The sequence below is a fragment of the Grammomys surdaster genome, unplaced genomic scaffold, assembly GCF_004785775.1.
Source record: "Grammomys surdaster isolate TR1022 unplaced genomic scaffold, NIH_TR_1.0 125357, whole genome shotgun sequence".
NCBI lineage: Eukaryota > Metazoa > Chordata > Mammalia > Rodentia > Muridae > Grammomys > Grammomys surdaster.
Genome location: NW_021620229.1, coordinates 590546 through 604515, shown reverse-complemented (window position 1 = coordinate 604515; position 13970 = coordinate 590546). Strand labels below are relative to the sequence as shown.

General features: G+C 45.2%; 1 protein-coding gene across 1 annotated transcript in view; it reads left to right on the top strand.

The window, feature by feature from the left end:
- Atp8a2 (ATPase phospholipid transporting 8A2) overlaps positions 1-13970 on the top strand; it is a 429785-nt gene that overhangs the window by 70188 nt on the left and 345627 nt on the right. The window contains exons 15-22 of the mRNA XM_028785873.1: positions 705-780; positions 3641-3746; positions 4422-4504; positions 5384-5433; positions 7874-7943; positions 10092-10176; positions 11483-11622; positions 13585-13723. Of these exons, the coding sequence (XP_028641706.1) occupies positions 705-780; positions 3641-3746; positions 4422-4504; positions 5384-5433; positions 7874-7943; positions 10092-10176; positions 11483-11622; positions 13585-13723 (749 nt within the window). The remainder of the gene's footprint in view (positions 1-704; positions 781-3640; positions 3747-4421; positions 4505-5383; positions 5434-7873; positions 7944-10091; positions 10177-11482; positions 11623-13584; positions 13724-13970) is intronic.

The window sequence follows — 13970 nt, the reverse complement described above, 5'->3', positions numbered from 1 at the left end:
TACCTCATGTCTCTCACAGTACCTGACATCATCACAGGTACCTCATGCCCCTCACAGTACCTGACATCATCACAAGTACCTGACATGCTTCACAGATATTTTGCATCTTTCAGCTTACTAAGGTTCCACAGGGGTATCAGCTGGCATTTTGCATGCCCCTCACCACAAGCTACTAGCTGTTGTTTTATCTGCTGTACTAATCCATTCAAAAGTAAGAGTGACATCAGCTTGCTGGTGGAGGTAAATGAGTATGTGGGAAGCTTACACTGGCTCCAGTCTTACAACCCAGAGCTATCAGATCCAGAGAACAGGTTCTTCTGTTTGCTGCCTTCTCTTCACTGCGTGTGCTCTGGCCATGAGTGACGAGGGACAGGGCAATCCTTCCTCTGGGTTGATTTTTGCCTGGTAGTTATTAAAGGACCAACTCACACGACACTCATAGTGTTGACACATCTTGTGATTCTTACACTTGTAAATCTGTTGTTATTTATAAGAACTTGTAACAGTTTGCTTATTGAAAGGTTTAGGGGCTTAAGCTATTTTAATGCTTAATATAATATTCATTATTCTAGATCCCTAAGCATTGATTGCAGGACTATGGGTTTTTTATTTATGGTTCATTTGAAGGGCGGATTCTCTCTAGGTGTGAGCTATCTGGAGAGGGACTTTTAAATTGAATGAATGGATTTTCTTCTTCCTTCAAGCCGGATGACTTCTTGTGCCAGTGACTCGTGTGACTTCAATGATCCCAGGCTGTTAAAGAACATTGAGGATCAGCACGTGAGTGTCCCCGTCACCTCTAGGACAAAGAGTGACTAGTGGGTAACTGTTCATATGTGGCACATGCTGGCTTGATCTTCTACAAGTCTTATGTAGAGGGCCACAGCTGCAGTGAGTTCATGGGTGAAGTATCCTTGCCTTATCCAGAAGACAGCATCTCACATACTTAGTGATGACCTGTGTAGGACCGAGCACTTATGACCAATATTTCTCAGCATAGTGTCCAGTTGAGATCCCCTGCTCTTTCTGTGACCAAGGTAGAGGCCAGAGTGTGTCTTTGTTATAAATATTGATATTCAGAAGGCAGTTTGACAACATGACCATCCAGTAAAACAACAATAGAAGGCTTTGCCCTGGGACCCGCATACTTTCCTTCCAAGGGCTTGTCTCTAGACTTATAGTGCCAGACATGAACTTTCTTCTCAGTTGATTATTACCTTTGGTCTTCTTTGAAATAAGGGCCTGAACAGAGAGATCCCCTCTAGTCCTCCCACTTAGGAGTCCAAGCCCCTCAGCAGAAACTTGCTTAGCTTTTCTTAGGGACCAGACACCGAGGGAGTGGGGCAGTGAAGAATGAGAGGAGATATGAGGAGTTACCAGGCAGTGTGAGCCTGCCAGGCACCCGGCAACCATCTGGTCCAGACACTTTGTCTATATGATATATTGACACAACTTGTGATTCTTACCCTTGTAAATCTGTTATTTATAAGAACTTGTAACAGTTTGCTTATAGAAAGGTTTAGGGACTTAAGCTATTTTAATGCTTAATATAATATTCATTATTCTAGATCCCTAAGCATTGATTGCAGGACTATGGCAAGTGATGTCAGTATATCAGTAAGAACCATGATTATGACAGCTTAACCCTGGGGTCTCCATCCTGCCTGAACCAGCCATTGTGCCCCCAACAAGGAATCTACTTACAGATCAGAAAGGGGATATTTGTACCCTGCCCTTGTATTTGAACCTCAATTTCGGAGTGTTGTTTCTGTGGACAGGAGAACCATGTCTAGTGGGAGGAAGGGAGGGAAGAACTAGGATCTGTAGTCCATTATATGTCTACCGGTTCCACTGGCTATTAGACCCCACCCCCCAACAATGATCCCCAAACCACAGACCAGGAGCTGTGTTGTGCCACTGGAACTGAGCACCACACGGTCGCTTGCTCTCTGCATTTTGGTCAGGTGTGGTTTTCTCTAATTCTGAGTGGTCAGCCTTGAGATCATATAAAACAAGTACCGTGATAAGGGTTGGCAGATTATACTTACACATTTAAGAAAAAAAATAACAACAATTAAAGAAAAAGACCATCAGGGAGGGGGAGAGGTAACACAGGAGGGGTCAGAGAGAGGACAGGAAGAAATGATGCAGTTATATTTTAATTAAAAAACTATTTTTTAAAGCAAGTGAGGAAGCCATGGGGAACAAGCAAGCAAGCATCGCTCCTTCATGGCCTCTGCTTCAGTTCCTGCCTCCAGGTTCCTGCCTCAATTTTCCTTAGCGATAGACTACCTGAGGGGTGTTAGCTGAAATGAAGCCAAGTTGCCTTTGGTCAAGGTGTTTATTGCAGCATTAGAAAGCAAGCTAGGACACGTGTCTGGAGAATCTTGGAAACAGATCTGAAACTTAGGGAGCAAGGGCTTAGTTCCAAGTGGAGACTAAACTAAACCTAGTTACACCAACATCCCAACAACAAAACAAAGCTTATGTCTGAATCTGGGAAGTAAACCACAGCAAACTACAGAAATAAGATTTATAATAAAGAGATGTAGACAAGAGTGTCCTGCATGGCTACTGAAAGGACAGGTCCGTAGACTATTAATTTAATAGAGTCTATGTAAACAAAGAAAGGCAGAAGGCAAGAGACTGACCAGGGCCAGGGGCGGCAAGACATGGGGACCTGTGGTCCAGCTAAGGGTCTGAACTCTGTAAAAGTGAGTGGAGGACTCTTCCTGGATCCTACCTGAGGGTGCTGGAATCCAGGCCCGTGTGCAGCTGCTACTGTAGTATAATTCGTGGTTAGTGTATGGGGAAGCACTGGGCTTACTCCAAGCAAGATAAGACAGAGAATAAAAATGGAGGTGGAGTATAAGAAATAACTTTATTGGCTTAGTCTACCAACTACTAGGTCATAAGTTAACTAGTTGTTTGCTTCCAGCCTGATGGGTTAACTGGCCTCAGGTCCTGCAGGAGACCAAAGTTCAGGAGGGCAATCACAGCACTGGTTGGCTCTGCTGGCCTACAGTACATGTGCTTAGCCTCCCAAACCTTGACAGACACACTGCCTGATGCACACTTGTTACCTGAGTGTGTCTGGGGAAATAAATGAACAGTATATAAGCCAGTTCTGGTTTTATAAGACTTAGAAGTTCTTGGTAAATGGGAAAGCATACTCTTCTAAGATTTCAGTTAAAACAGGATACTTTGTCTTAAGGATGATAGGAAAAGTTTGATTAACCAGGATTTTAGGTGTGAATACTAGATAGATCAGACATTCAGAGTACTAGACAGTGGTGGGCAGGAGAGTGCCTCCTGATTGCACTGGTGACTATGCTCTGAGGTACAGGGGAAGTGACTCAAATCACTACATAGGAGAGCTTGCTGAAAGTAGGCAGACATCTGTGGGCATGAAGGGACAATGAGAAATATATGACCTTTTCCCTGGCTAGCCTGGAGCTCATCTTGTAGAGCAGGCTAGTCTTAGACTTGTAGAAATCCTCTTGTCTCTGCCTCCTAAGTGCAAGATCAAAGCTGTGTGCCGTTTTGCCTAGCCTCTCACTGGATCTTAAACAGGCAATGGCTTGAATACTCTATGCATTACAAGTCTGGTGACTAGTTAACTGGTTCTTGCTGCTTTTAGCCTACAGCCCCTTGCATACAAGAGTTCCTGACCCTGCTGGCTGTGTGTCATACTGTCGTCCCCGAGAAGGATGGAGATGAAATTATCTACCAGGCTTCGTCCCCAGGTGAGGGCTGTTGCTGGAAGTGCTTGGTTGGCTTTATCCCTGGAGACCTGGGTGTTTTCAGTTATTCTTGGATGCTATGGTGCACCTTGCCCCACAAGACCTGCTGTTTGACCTCTCTCCAGTTCATGATCATGGGTGTTAAAACCCAGGAGAGCTAATACCAGGGTATCCCTACTTGCATGGTACTCTGGTGTCAAGGAAGAACCCAGGCTATCTTGCATATCATGGTACAAAATCTTGACTTAGGCAATGCTCTCAAGAGAGACCCAGGCTGGCTCCTTGGCTCCTTCAGCCGCCACACCCCATGGAGCATCAGAGCATTTGCCCTTCACACCTTCCCTGGGGTCTGAATCAGTACTGCAACTGAGGCACAGCCTTGCTGACAGATCTGGAAGTCTTCCTTGAGCTGATCCAGCAGAGCATGGCTGAAGTGTAAACTACCGTGGGCCTGATGGCTTAGCTTTTGGTATGCCATCTGTCCAGTAGGAGCACTCACTTCACACTCCAGTGTCAGGAAGAGTGAGTGCGTCCGTCTGTCCACTGTCAAGTCTTTGCTGTTGTGCAGCTAGTATCAGGCCTAATCAATCCTGATGGGTCTTGGGATGAAGATGATATTTAGCAGAGTTCTGCCATGACAAGGGGTGAACCTGTGTGTTGCTGGCTTGTTATTGGCAGATGAAGCTGCTTTGGTCAAAGGGGCTAAGAAGCTTGGCTTCGTGTTTACCGGGAGGACGCCGTACTCCGTCATCATAGAAGCGGTAAGTGGCCAGCGCTTTGGAAAATGGTGTACTTGAAATAGTGTGTTGATTGCAAATACAGTGGCAAATTTTTGTATTTGTCTACAAGTGAAAAAATAGGTTAGAGGCACTTTATGGAGATACCGTGGTCTCACAGAAGGCGGTGGCATAAACCTGCTGTTTGGGACTGTGGTAATTTTTCTTTTAAAAAAGTCTTTCTCATAATCTTTCACTCACTTCCATGAAATTTCCTGTAGCAAGGACTATTGCCTGTCTCCCCTCTGTTTTCCTAAAGCCAAGAAGGACCTTATGTCCATCTCTATGGTAGGCCCTAAACTTCTGTAGCCACATCAGTCTCATGGTTGCATAGTAGGACCTCAGTTTCACAATGGGTGTGGAAGTGCAGCGCAAACCCTGCTGGAGACATTAGGTAACTGGTATATGTCTAGAGAGACCTTTAAAAGAATGCATAGATCCCTACATTCATACGCAGTTGGACCCAAGGTTTCAGATGGTTCTAGGCGGCTTGGACCTTTCATTTTCCACACTTGGAAGTGGCTACACAGCAGCGTTTAGGAGCCTGTCACAGAAGGAAAATGAGAGCTTTCTACCAGAAGAGGGCACTCTGACCCCACCAGACTGTGAGAGCACATTGCAGACTGTAAATGTCTGTGTAGAGAAGTAATAGAGTGTGTGTGTGTCTGTGTGTCTGTATGTCTGTGTGTGTCTGTGTGTGTGTTTATGTCTGTGTGTATCCATGTGTGTCTATGTGTGTGCCTGTGTATGCCTATGTATCTGTTTGCATTTGTGTATATGTAATTAAGAGGGGTTATTGATTTGAGATTTTAATACTTTTGCACTTCAGGTAAGAGCCCCCCTCTTCTTTTTTCTGTTTTGTAGATGGGACAAGAACAGACATTTGGGATCCTCAATGTTCTAGAATTTTCTAGGTATGTTTTTCCTTCATATACTTGACATGACACATTTCATATATACTTCACTGCTTTGCCTGCAGATTTTACTGATTGTGTGGCACGATTTCTTTTCAGTTGTGATAAATGCCCCTCATCTTAGAATTTAAGGGATCTATTAAGGAGAGTTCAGTCAGCCACTCTCTTTTCTTCACAGCAATGATAAGCCTCTCCAGCCTCCTTTGCCTTTAGCCTTCTAGAGCTGGGTGTTCTTACATTAGCAGCTGCAGACGTGTGCAAGGCTCAGAGAATGTGACGAGGGCATTGGCTTCATTGTCTCAGCCCAGGTTCTGTGAGGTCAGGCCTCCATCTCTGTCTGAGTAAGAAACTAACATGTGACCAGCAGATGTGGTCAGTTTATCCTTTCAGGAGGCTTGGCCTCCACAAGGCCGCACTCCCAGGCCTGAAGCCATCACACCCAGAAGTTTCTTTAAGACCTAGGAATATTGTCAGACTCTATGGCTCTCCCAGGCTTTCATATTTTATTCTGAGGAGCAAGTCTGAACATGTCTCTCTCTTCTTGCACATTGGACAGTCAGAACTAGGGCAGAGAGGCAACACTGTGGAATGGTGTGAGTAGAGCTGCCTTCCGGTACTAGAGCAAAGTCCTGTTGTCTTTTGTCTTGAGACCACCTTTTCTTGATATTGAGAATAGATGGGGTTGGGCATGATGGCTCAGGCATATAATGCCAGCATCTGGAAGAACTGAGGTGGGAGGATCACCCCAAGTTCGAGACCAGTGTGAGCTACATAGTGAGTTCCAGGACAGTCTCAGAAAAAAAGAAAATACTTACTTTTCTAGACACCTTTGTTAAATTGCTCACAAATGCCTTGAAAGGGGCAATGAGTTTATATCGTCACAGAGGAAATGGTTTCCTGCCTGATGCTTAGCTGAGAGCTGTCAGCTTGGCTCTATGAGGAGCCCTTGGGGCCAGATAAGCCACAGGGTGACTGCTGATGGTGGCAGTAAATGTAGGCATGGTGATAGTGTGCCCGTGTGGAGCTTCCAGCTCCTTGACTTTTTGTCTCCTTTTCTTCATTCTCTTTCATATGTGTATGTGTGTTGCATGCGTGTATGTGGTCTCCACACATGGAGGCCAGAAATAGAAATCTGTCACCCTTCAGCTTAGTTGTTTGAGACAGATAACCATCACAGTGTCTCACAGAGTCTAGAAGTTACCATTTAGACCTGCCTGTCACCATTCTCCAGGCCGTGGGGTTATAGATACATGCCATCACGCCCTGCTTTTCTATGGATGCTGGCGATCCATCCTCCAGTCCTCATTTAACACTGTGAGCACCTTGCCTATCAAGCCATCTCTCCAGACCCTAATGCATCTCCTATTGGAAATTGCTGTCCTGTGCTTCGTTAACTGTGGCAAGCTGTTAGCAGCCAGACAAGAAGGAAGCAGAAAGGGATGTGCTGATAACGGGGGACTGTAGATGGAAACACAAGGGTCTAGTGTTTAAAGGGATGGGCGAGTAGGAGTGAGAAGAAATGCCAGTGATGTTACAGGTTCTGATTCTCGTTAATGGATGCATCAGTTTGCTAATGCCATTTTCCTTCTGTAAGATTTCATTGGCGTAGTCTGTGGTCATCTGCTTTGTACATTAAGGAACAGAAACAGCATAAGTGACATTGCTAAGGACACCCAACCTCTAGAAGCTGAGAGAGGATGAGGGCTCGAGCCGGAGCGTGCTGTGCTGCAGGTTGGGGATGCATTCCAGTGGGCGGAGTGTGGGCAAAGTGCAGAGCAGAATGTACTTGGGAGCAGGATCTGGGTCTTGTGTGCTTGAGCATGGTGGTATATGGGAGGGTCCGTGGGAATTGGGTCAGCACTGGGGGTAGGAAAAGAGGATGGACTTCAGGCAGCAGAAGTCACTGAGCCTTAGCCTGTGGGCTTGACTCGGATAACAAGTATGTAAGGAAGAGTCTGTGCAGCAGTGGGGGGAGACGGTGTACCTGTTGCTGGGTGAGACAGGTCTAGGAATTGGTAATTTTCTTCACCAATTTAAAGAAGCTGTACAAGGAGCTTCTGAGGTGTGTTGGTTCTCCCACCTTGCTGTTTGCAAGGGATGGCTCTTGTTTTAAGAATGGTTATGAAAGGGTTGACTGGTTCGGCATGCAGCAGCACATGGGTAAATGTTCCATTTCTGGCCCACTTGCAAACAGCTGTGCAGTGAGTCCTTACAGCAGGGTGAGGCATACAGGCATTTGTCCATTTGGTATAGCTGAGTAAAGTCTACAGTTGAAGCTTTACTTTGAGGACAAAGTTATTGAGAAATGGACCTTGCCATTTCTAGGCTCCACATGTTTTGTTTTGACTTGTTGTTGGACCTGGGTCCTATAAAGCAAACAATGATGACTTTCCCTTCCTGTTTCTTCTTGTCTTTCTCTTTCTTTTCTATACTATTACAGTGACAGAAAAAGAATGTCTGTCATTGTCCGACTGCCATCAGGACAACTTCGACTCTACTGCAAGGGAGCCGTAAGTATCAGAGGTGTGGGGGCTCAGCCAACCCCTTGGAGGCTGCTTTGCCAATGTATTGCTTACCAGACTGCTGCTCACATATGGTCTGCACAGAGCTGAAAGACAGTCCTAGCAAGCCACGAGGAGCACAGGTTCAAGGTGGCATTAGATAAGAGTGGGCAGTGGGCAGGGAAAAACCTGCTGTTAGCCATAGTGAGCTTTGGACACAGAACCCTTGGAGTAGGGATTCCAGATCTGGTTTTGCCACCATTGTCTGGTGTCTGTGAAGGTGATGGCACCATGTTGATCTGTGATCATCAGTCTGTCCTCTGATGGTGCTGGTTCCCCAGCAGCTATTCTTGCTATGGAGACAAAAGTCACATTCACAAGTAGATCTATTTGGCCAGTTTCCTAAGCCTGACTTTTTTTCCAGTATCCCTAACTAATAATAAACAAACTCCAAAGGTGTTATTACTAAGTTAGAAAGCTATTACTGCTTATAAATTATATGGTTGTAAAATTGTATCCCATTGTGTGGTGGCTCTGTGGGATGAAGGGACTAATTCTGAAACTTCATTTGAGACTATGCCAGGATACTTAGCCTGGACCAGTGATGAGGTGCAGATGCTACTCATCTCCATCATCATGGCTATGGATACATTGTGATTGAGGCTTTTTGATGATAAACACTGTATTTAGCTTTTAAAGAAACTCCATTTGGTCCAACAAAAAGAAATTCTACTTTTATGATAAGGTGGCTTTAGCTAAGGCCGCTGAGGTCATAGTGTCACAGAGTGACCTTGTTTGTAGGCTCCCTTTGTGTGCTGCGTGTTGTAGCTGCAGCAGCCGGAAGAGAAAGGCTGTAGGATCAGGAGAGTATAGGTGACGAAACACTGCCGATGCCTGTCACATTCTTCATGGTTAGTTCTGCCCCAGTCTGGCCCTTTTTGGTTTTTTAAAAAAGTGTCTTGAGATGTTGCTTCACATAGTGGACTATCAGGAGCACACACGCACCCATTCAGGCTTGTCAATGTGAGGGACAGGCTGCACCAAACTGAGCGTTTCTCATCAAACGGGCGTCAAAAGCAAAAGCTCCAGGCCTATGGTCACTTGGGTTGTGGGGACTTCCATTATTGGCAGATTGTATTAGAATAACTTAGGGTATGCTGTTTGCTCTTTTTACCTCTGCATAAAGATGTTACAGCTTGAGCATACTAATTTAAAACAAACAAACAAATTAGCTGGGTATGGTGCCTCACACCTATAATTCCAGCACTTGGGAGGCAGAGGCAAGCAGATTTCTGTGGTTTCCTGTGAGATCCTGCCTCAAACAAACAACAAACAACAACTAAAACTCATCAACAAACAAAAAGCTCAACTCTGGGCTGATAAGATGCCTCAGCAGCCAGGGTACTTGCTGCCAAGTCTGACCACACTGAGTCAACCCTTAGATACGGTGGAAGGAGGGATCTGACTCCTGCAGGTTGACCTCTGACCCCACACTCTCTTGCTGTGACACATCACATTACACACACACACACACACACACACACACAGACATACACACACAAATATAAAAATGAAATAAATTAAAAAAATATCAATCTAAAACTTTCCAAGCACTGCCACGATATAGCATAAAGTTTGGCAGCTGACCTCCTAGTGTGAGTTCCAGTCCAAATGTAGCCATGGGAAGGGTAGAAAGTCACTGTCAGGCTGTGTGAATAGGCAGATAGGAAACATAAGATGTTTAGATTGAGCCCCCATCTCTGAGATTTCACATCATAGATATACACATCTACCCCCAAAACCAGAAAATACCAGAATCTGAGGCAGTTCCATTCAGATAATGAGTGCCCAGGCTGTGCAAAGTCGGAGTTTTGCAGATGTGTGCAAATGTGGGCACTGTACAGCCTCGATCAGGTCTCTGCTCTCAGAATCCTCCTCCCATTGTTGTTCCTTCTTGAGTTTTTTAGATACACAGCAGCTTTCGGTATTGCTATGCGCATCTGGGTATTTGGGTATTTGTCAGTTGGGTATTTGGCCCAACTGACAGCTCCACTCTGCCCAGTCAAGTAGACACGAAAGAGAGCCTTGTTTAGCGTGCCCACTGGCAGATGTCCTCTGGGCTTTGCCAGTCTCAGTGGATGTTTCTCCCTTTCACAGGATAATGTAATCTTTGAAAGACTTTCAAAAGACTCAAAGTACATGGAGGAGACGTTATGCCATCTGGAATATTTTGCCACAGAAGGTGAGTGAAATGTTGAGATGCTGCTTTTGACTCTGAGGGGAGGTGTCATGTGGCCATGGCTGCTGCACGGGTGGGTGGGCGTGCATTTGGACAGATGCATGCTTCTCACAGTACTGACTTGCTTCTCAGGGCTGGTTTTACAGCTGCTTTTCTTTGTCCCCTCCCACAGCCCGTGACAGTGAGGAAGTAAATGACAGAGTCCAAACTCGGTTACCTGTGTTTGACTCTGCTGTGTCACAAGTGTCCCTAAAACAGAAGGCAGCTGACCCAAAGCAATCAGGATCACAGTTGTCCCTTCCCTGGATACTCTAGGGGTCATTTCCCTGACCTCTTGCTATCATTTGTCAAGGACTTAAGCAGATACTAATTCCCCCTGTTCACAGTGAGCAGGAAAGGAACTCTCTGGAAGCCTTTGGATGACAGTGATGTCATATTTTCCAGCTAGTGACTATGATGACCGGTGCTTAAGTGCTGAGTGCTGCTCTCTCACAGTGGTATGCTTCCATGTCTAGACACACATGCACAAATGTGAGGGCATGGCTCCCTGAGAGCCAAGCTCTTCCATAACACGGCACAATAGGCTTTTTATTGATGTCTTGAAATGTGCTCCCTGGCTCCTTTGCTTCCTGGATGCCTGTGGCACACATACATGTGAACCACGCAGACTCTATACCTCTCTGCAGTGGGAAATTTACTCGTGAGATCTGGTGCACTCCTAAACTTATGGGAAGGACGGTTTATGTTAATTTGTATGAAAGCATGGGGAGGGTGTGAGTTACTCTTCTCAATGCTACAGCAAGATACTTCTCAAAGGCTTCCTGAGAAAGAAGGGGTTTATTTTGGCTCGGAGATTGAGGGCACAGTCTATCATGGTGGGGAAGGCATGGTGACAGGAGCTGGGGACAGCTGTTCGAATTACATCTTGGGAAACAGAGTGAGATGAAGGCTGACCAACACATCTCCTTGCTTCTGATTCAGTGTCAGACACAGGACATAGCCCATGGAGAGGGGCCACTTATAATCTGAATGGGGATTCCCACATGTTCCTAGAAGCACCCTCCCAGATATGCCCAGACATTGTTTTACTAGATGACCCTACAGCTTATCAAGCTAACTATAACTATCAAGATTAACAATTGCAGTAGGCAACTTTAAAGTTTTCCTTTGTAGCTCTATGAGTGTTAAGTTAGGGGAACCTTGTGGCCTCTTTAATTTTTGAACACACGGACACAAAAAGTGCAGCATGATGTCCCTTAGGAGGTGGTGTGTTCTGTGCCCCACCACTTAACCCGTGGCTGTCTTACAGGCCTGCGGACTCTGTGTGTGGCTTATGCAGATCTTTCTGAGAATGAGTATGAGGAGTGGCTAAAAGTCTATCAAGAGGCCAGCATCATTCTGAAGGACAGAGCCCAGAGGCTGGAAGAGTGTTATGAGATCATCGAGAAGGTAACTACACAAGACTAAGAGTCAGCCCAGTGAAGGATGTCACATTTGTTGAGCAAAGTCTTTGGATAGGAATCCATTTGTTGTCCTGAGATACTGTCATTCTCTCTAGATGTCTTTGTGGACTGTCTTAGTCAGGATTTCTATTCTTGCACAAAATGTCATGACCAAGAAGCAAGTTGAGGAGGAAAGGGTTTATTCAGCTTCCACTTCCACTTCCACATTGCTGTTCATTACCAAAGGAAGTCAGGACAGGAACTCACACAGGGCAGGAACTTGGAGGCAGGAGTAAATGTAGAAGCCATAGAAGAATGCTGCTTTCTGGCTTGCTTCTCCTGGCTTGCTCAGCTTGTTTTTTTAATAGAAGCAAGACTACCAGCCCAGGGATGGCACCACCCACAATGGGCCCTCCCACCCTTGCCACTAACTGAGAAAATGCCTTACAGCTGGATCTCATGAGATATTTCCTCAAGGGAGGCTCCTTTCTGTATGATTAACTCCAGCTTGTGTCAAGTTGAGACCAAAACCAGCCAGTACATGGATTCTTAGTGTTTCATCATCCCTTTGCTTTGGGATGTTCTCAGGTTAGACTGTCTAAAAGGTCTAGCCACCGTCAGTAAGGTATTAATGAAACCTTAGATATCTGGTCAAAACTAGCATTGGTGGGCTGAAGATATAGCTTGTTTGTAAAGTACTTACCTTGTGAGCACAAGAACCTAAGTTCATTCAATCCAATAAACCTGATTTTTTTTTACAAAAAGATTATGATTGGTACCTGCTGGTGATCCCAGTACTGGAGAGAGTGAAGACAAGAGGGTCTCTGGAACTTGGGAGTTAGCCAGCTTAACATATATGCCAAATTCTAAGCTATTGAGAGACCCTGTCTCAAAGCAAAGAGAAATGAGAGAATGGCAGTGAAGGAATGTCACCTGAGGGTGTCCTCTAGCCTGCATGGGCACACACACACACACACACACACACACACACACACTTATTCGCTCATTCACATCAGTATATAAGCATTTAGTGATTCTCTAGCTTTGCCTGAGAGTAGACCTAATGTTGGCTTACCCGCTCTGAGTTCCATGCATGGAGCACTGTGCATGCTGGGTAGATACACTGTACCTGTGGACAGTTTTCCACACTCAAGTGATGTCCATGCTTTGCCATGCTGTCCCTTTGTTGCCCACTTTGGTTTCTGTCTTGATATTTTTCTTTTCTGTGTATTCACAGTACATTAGAAAACTTTACACTTATTTCAATGCCCTGAAGTCTGGAAGCTTGGTTTCAATCTTTTTGGATCATGTCAGCAACCTCTGAACTACCTGTTTTCTAGTTCCTATAATTTGAAGGCCATCACCTGCTGTCCTTTCTCATTCCTTCCCTAGATTTACAATTCGACTTTACTTTGCAATATTTAGTTTCTGTTTGAAGCATTGGTCCTTGACATGGCTGCACCCATGTCAAAGAGTCCATGTTCAGTCCAGATTTCACTTTGTCCCTACAATGGAGGGAAGTCAGAGCAGGAACTCAAGGCAGAAGCTGAAGCAGAGACTGTGGAGGAATGCTGCTTACATGTTTGCTCCTTATGGCTTACACAGCCTGCTTCCTGCAGGACTTGAGGCCACCTGCTCAAGAGTGGCACTGCCTACAGTGACCTACGCTCTCCCACTATAGCCATCCATCAAGAAAATGCACCAGAGACTTGCCTAGATGGAGGCATTTCTCCACCGGGGCTCTTCTTCCCAGGTGACTCTAGCCTGAGTCAAGTTGACAAAAACTAAACTTGCCACCCAGGTACCACAGAATGATTGATGGGATTGTCTTGAGCAGCTCAACATGATCGATGATCTGTGAATGTTTCAGACTCAGGTGTCAGGAATGAGTAAGAACCCTGTCAGGGATGCCAGGGCTTCTGTTCTTAAGGATAAGCTGTCTTTTAACTAATGGTATTTTCTGACCTAGAATTTACTGTTACTTGGAGCTACAGCCATTGAAGACCGTCTTCAAGCCGGGGTTCCAGAAACCATAGCTACGCTGTTGAAGGCAGAAATCAAAATCTGGGTATTGACAGGAGACAAACAAGAAACTGCAATTAATATTGGTAATCAATTTTGTAAAATTCCTGGTGCTAGTTCTTGTAAAAAATTGTGTTCTTTGAGTGTGATGGCAGTTTATGGATCTCTCTCTTTTGTTTCAAAGATCCACCAAGAATACAGTGATATGCTCATGTGGGTCTGTTCTGCCTATTATAAATGTACACACACACACACACACACACACACACACACACACACACGAGAAAGAGAGAGAGAGAGAGAGAGAGAGAGAGAGAGAGAGAGAGAGAGAGA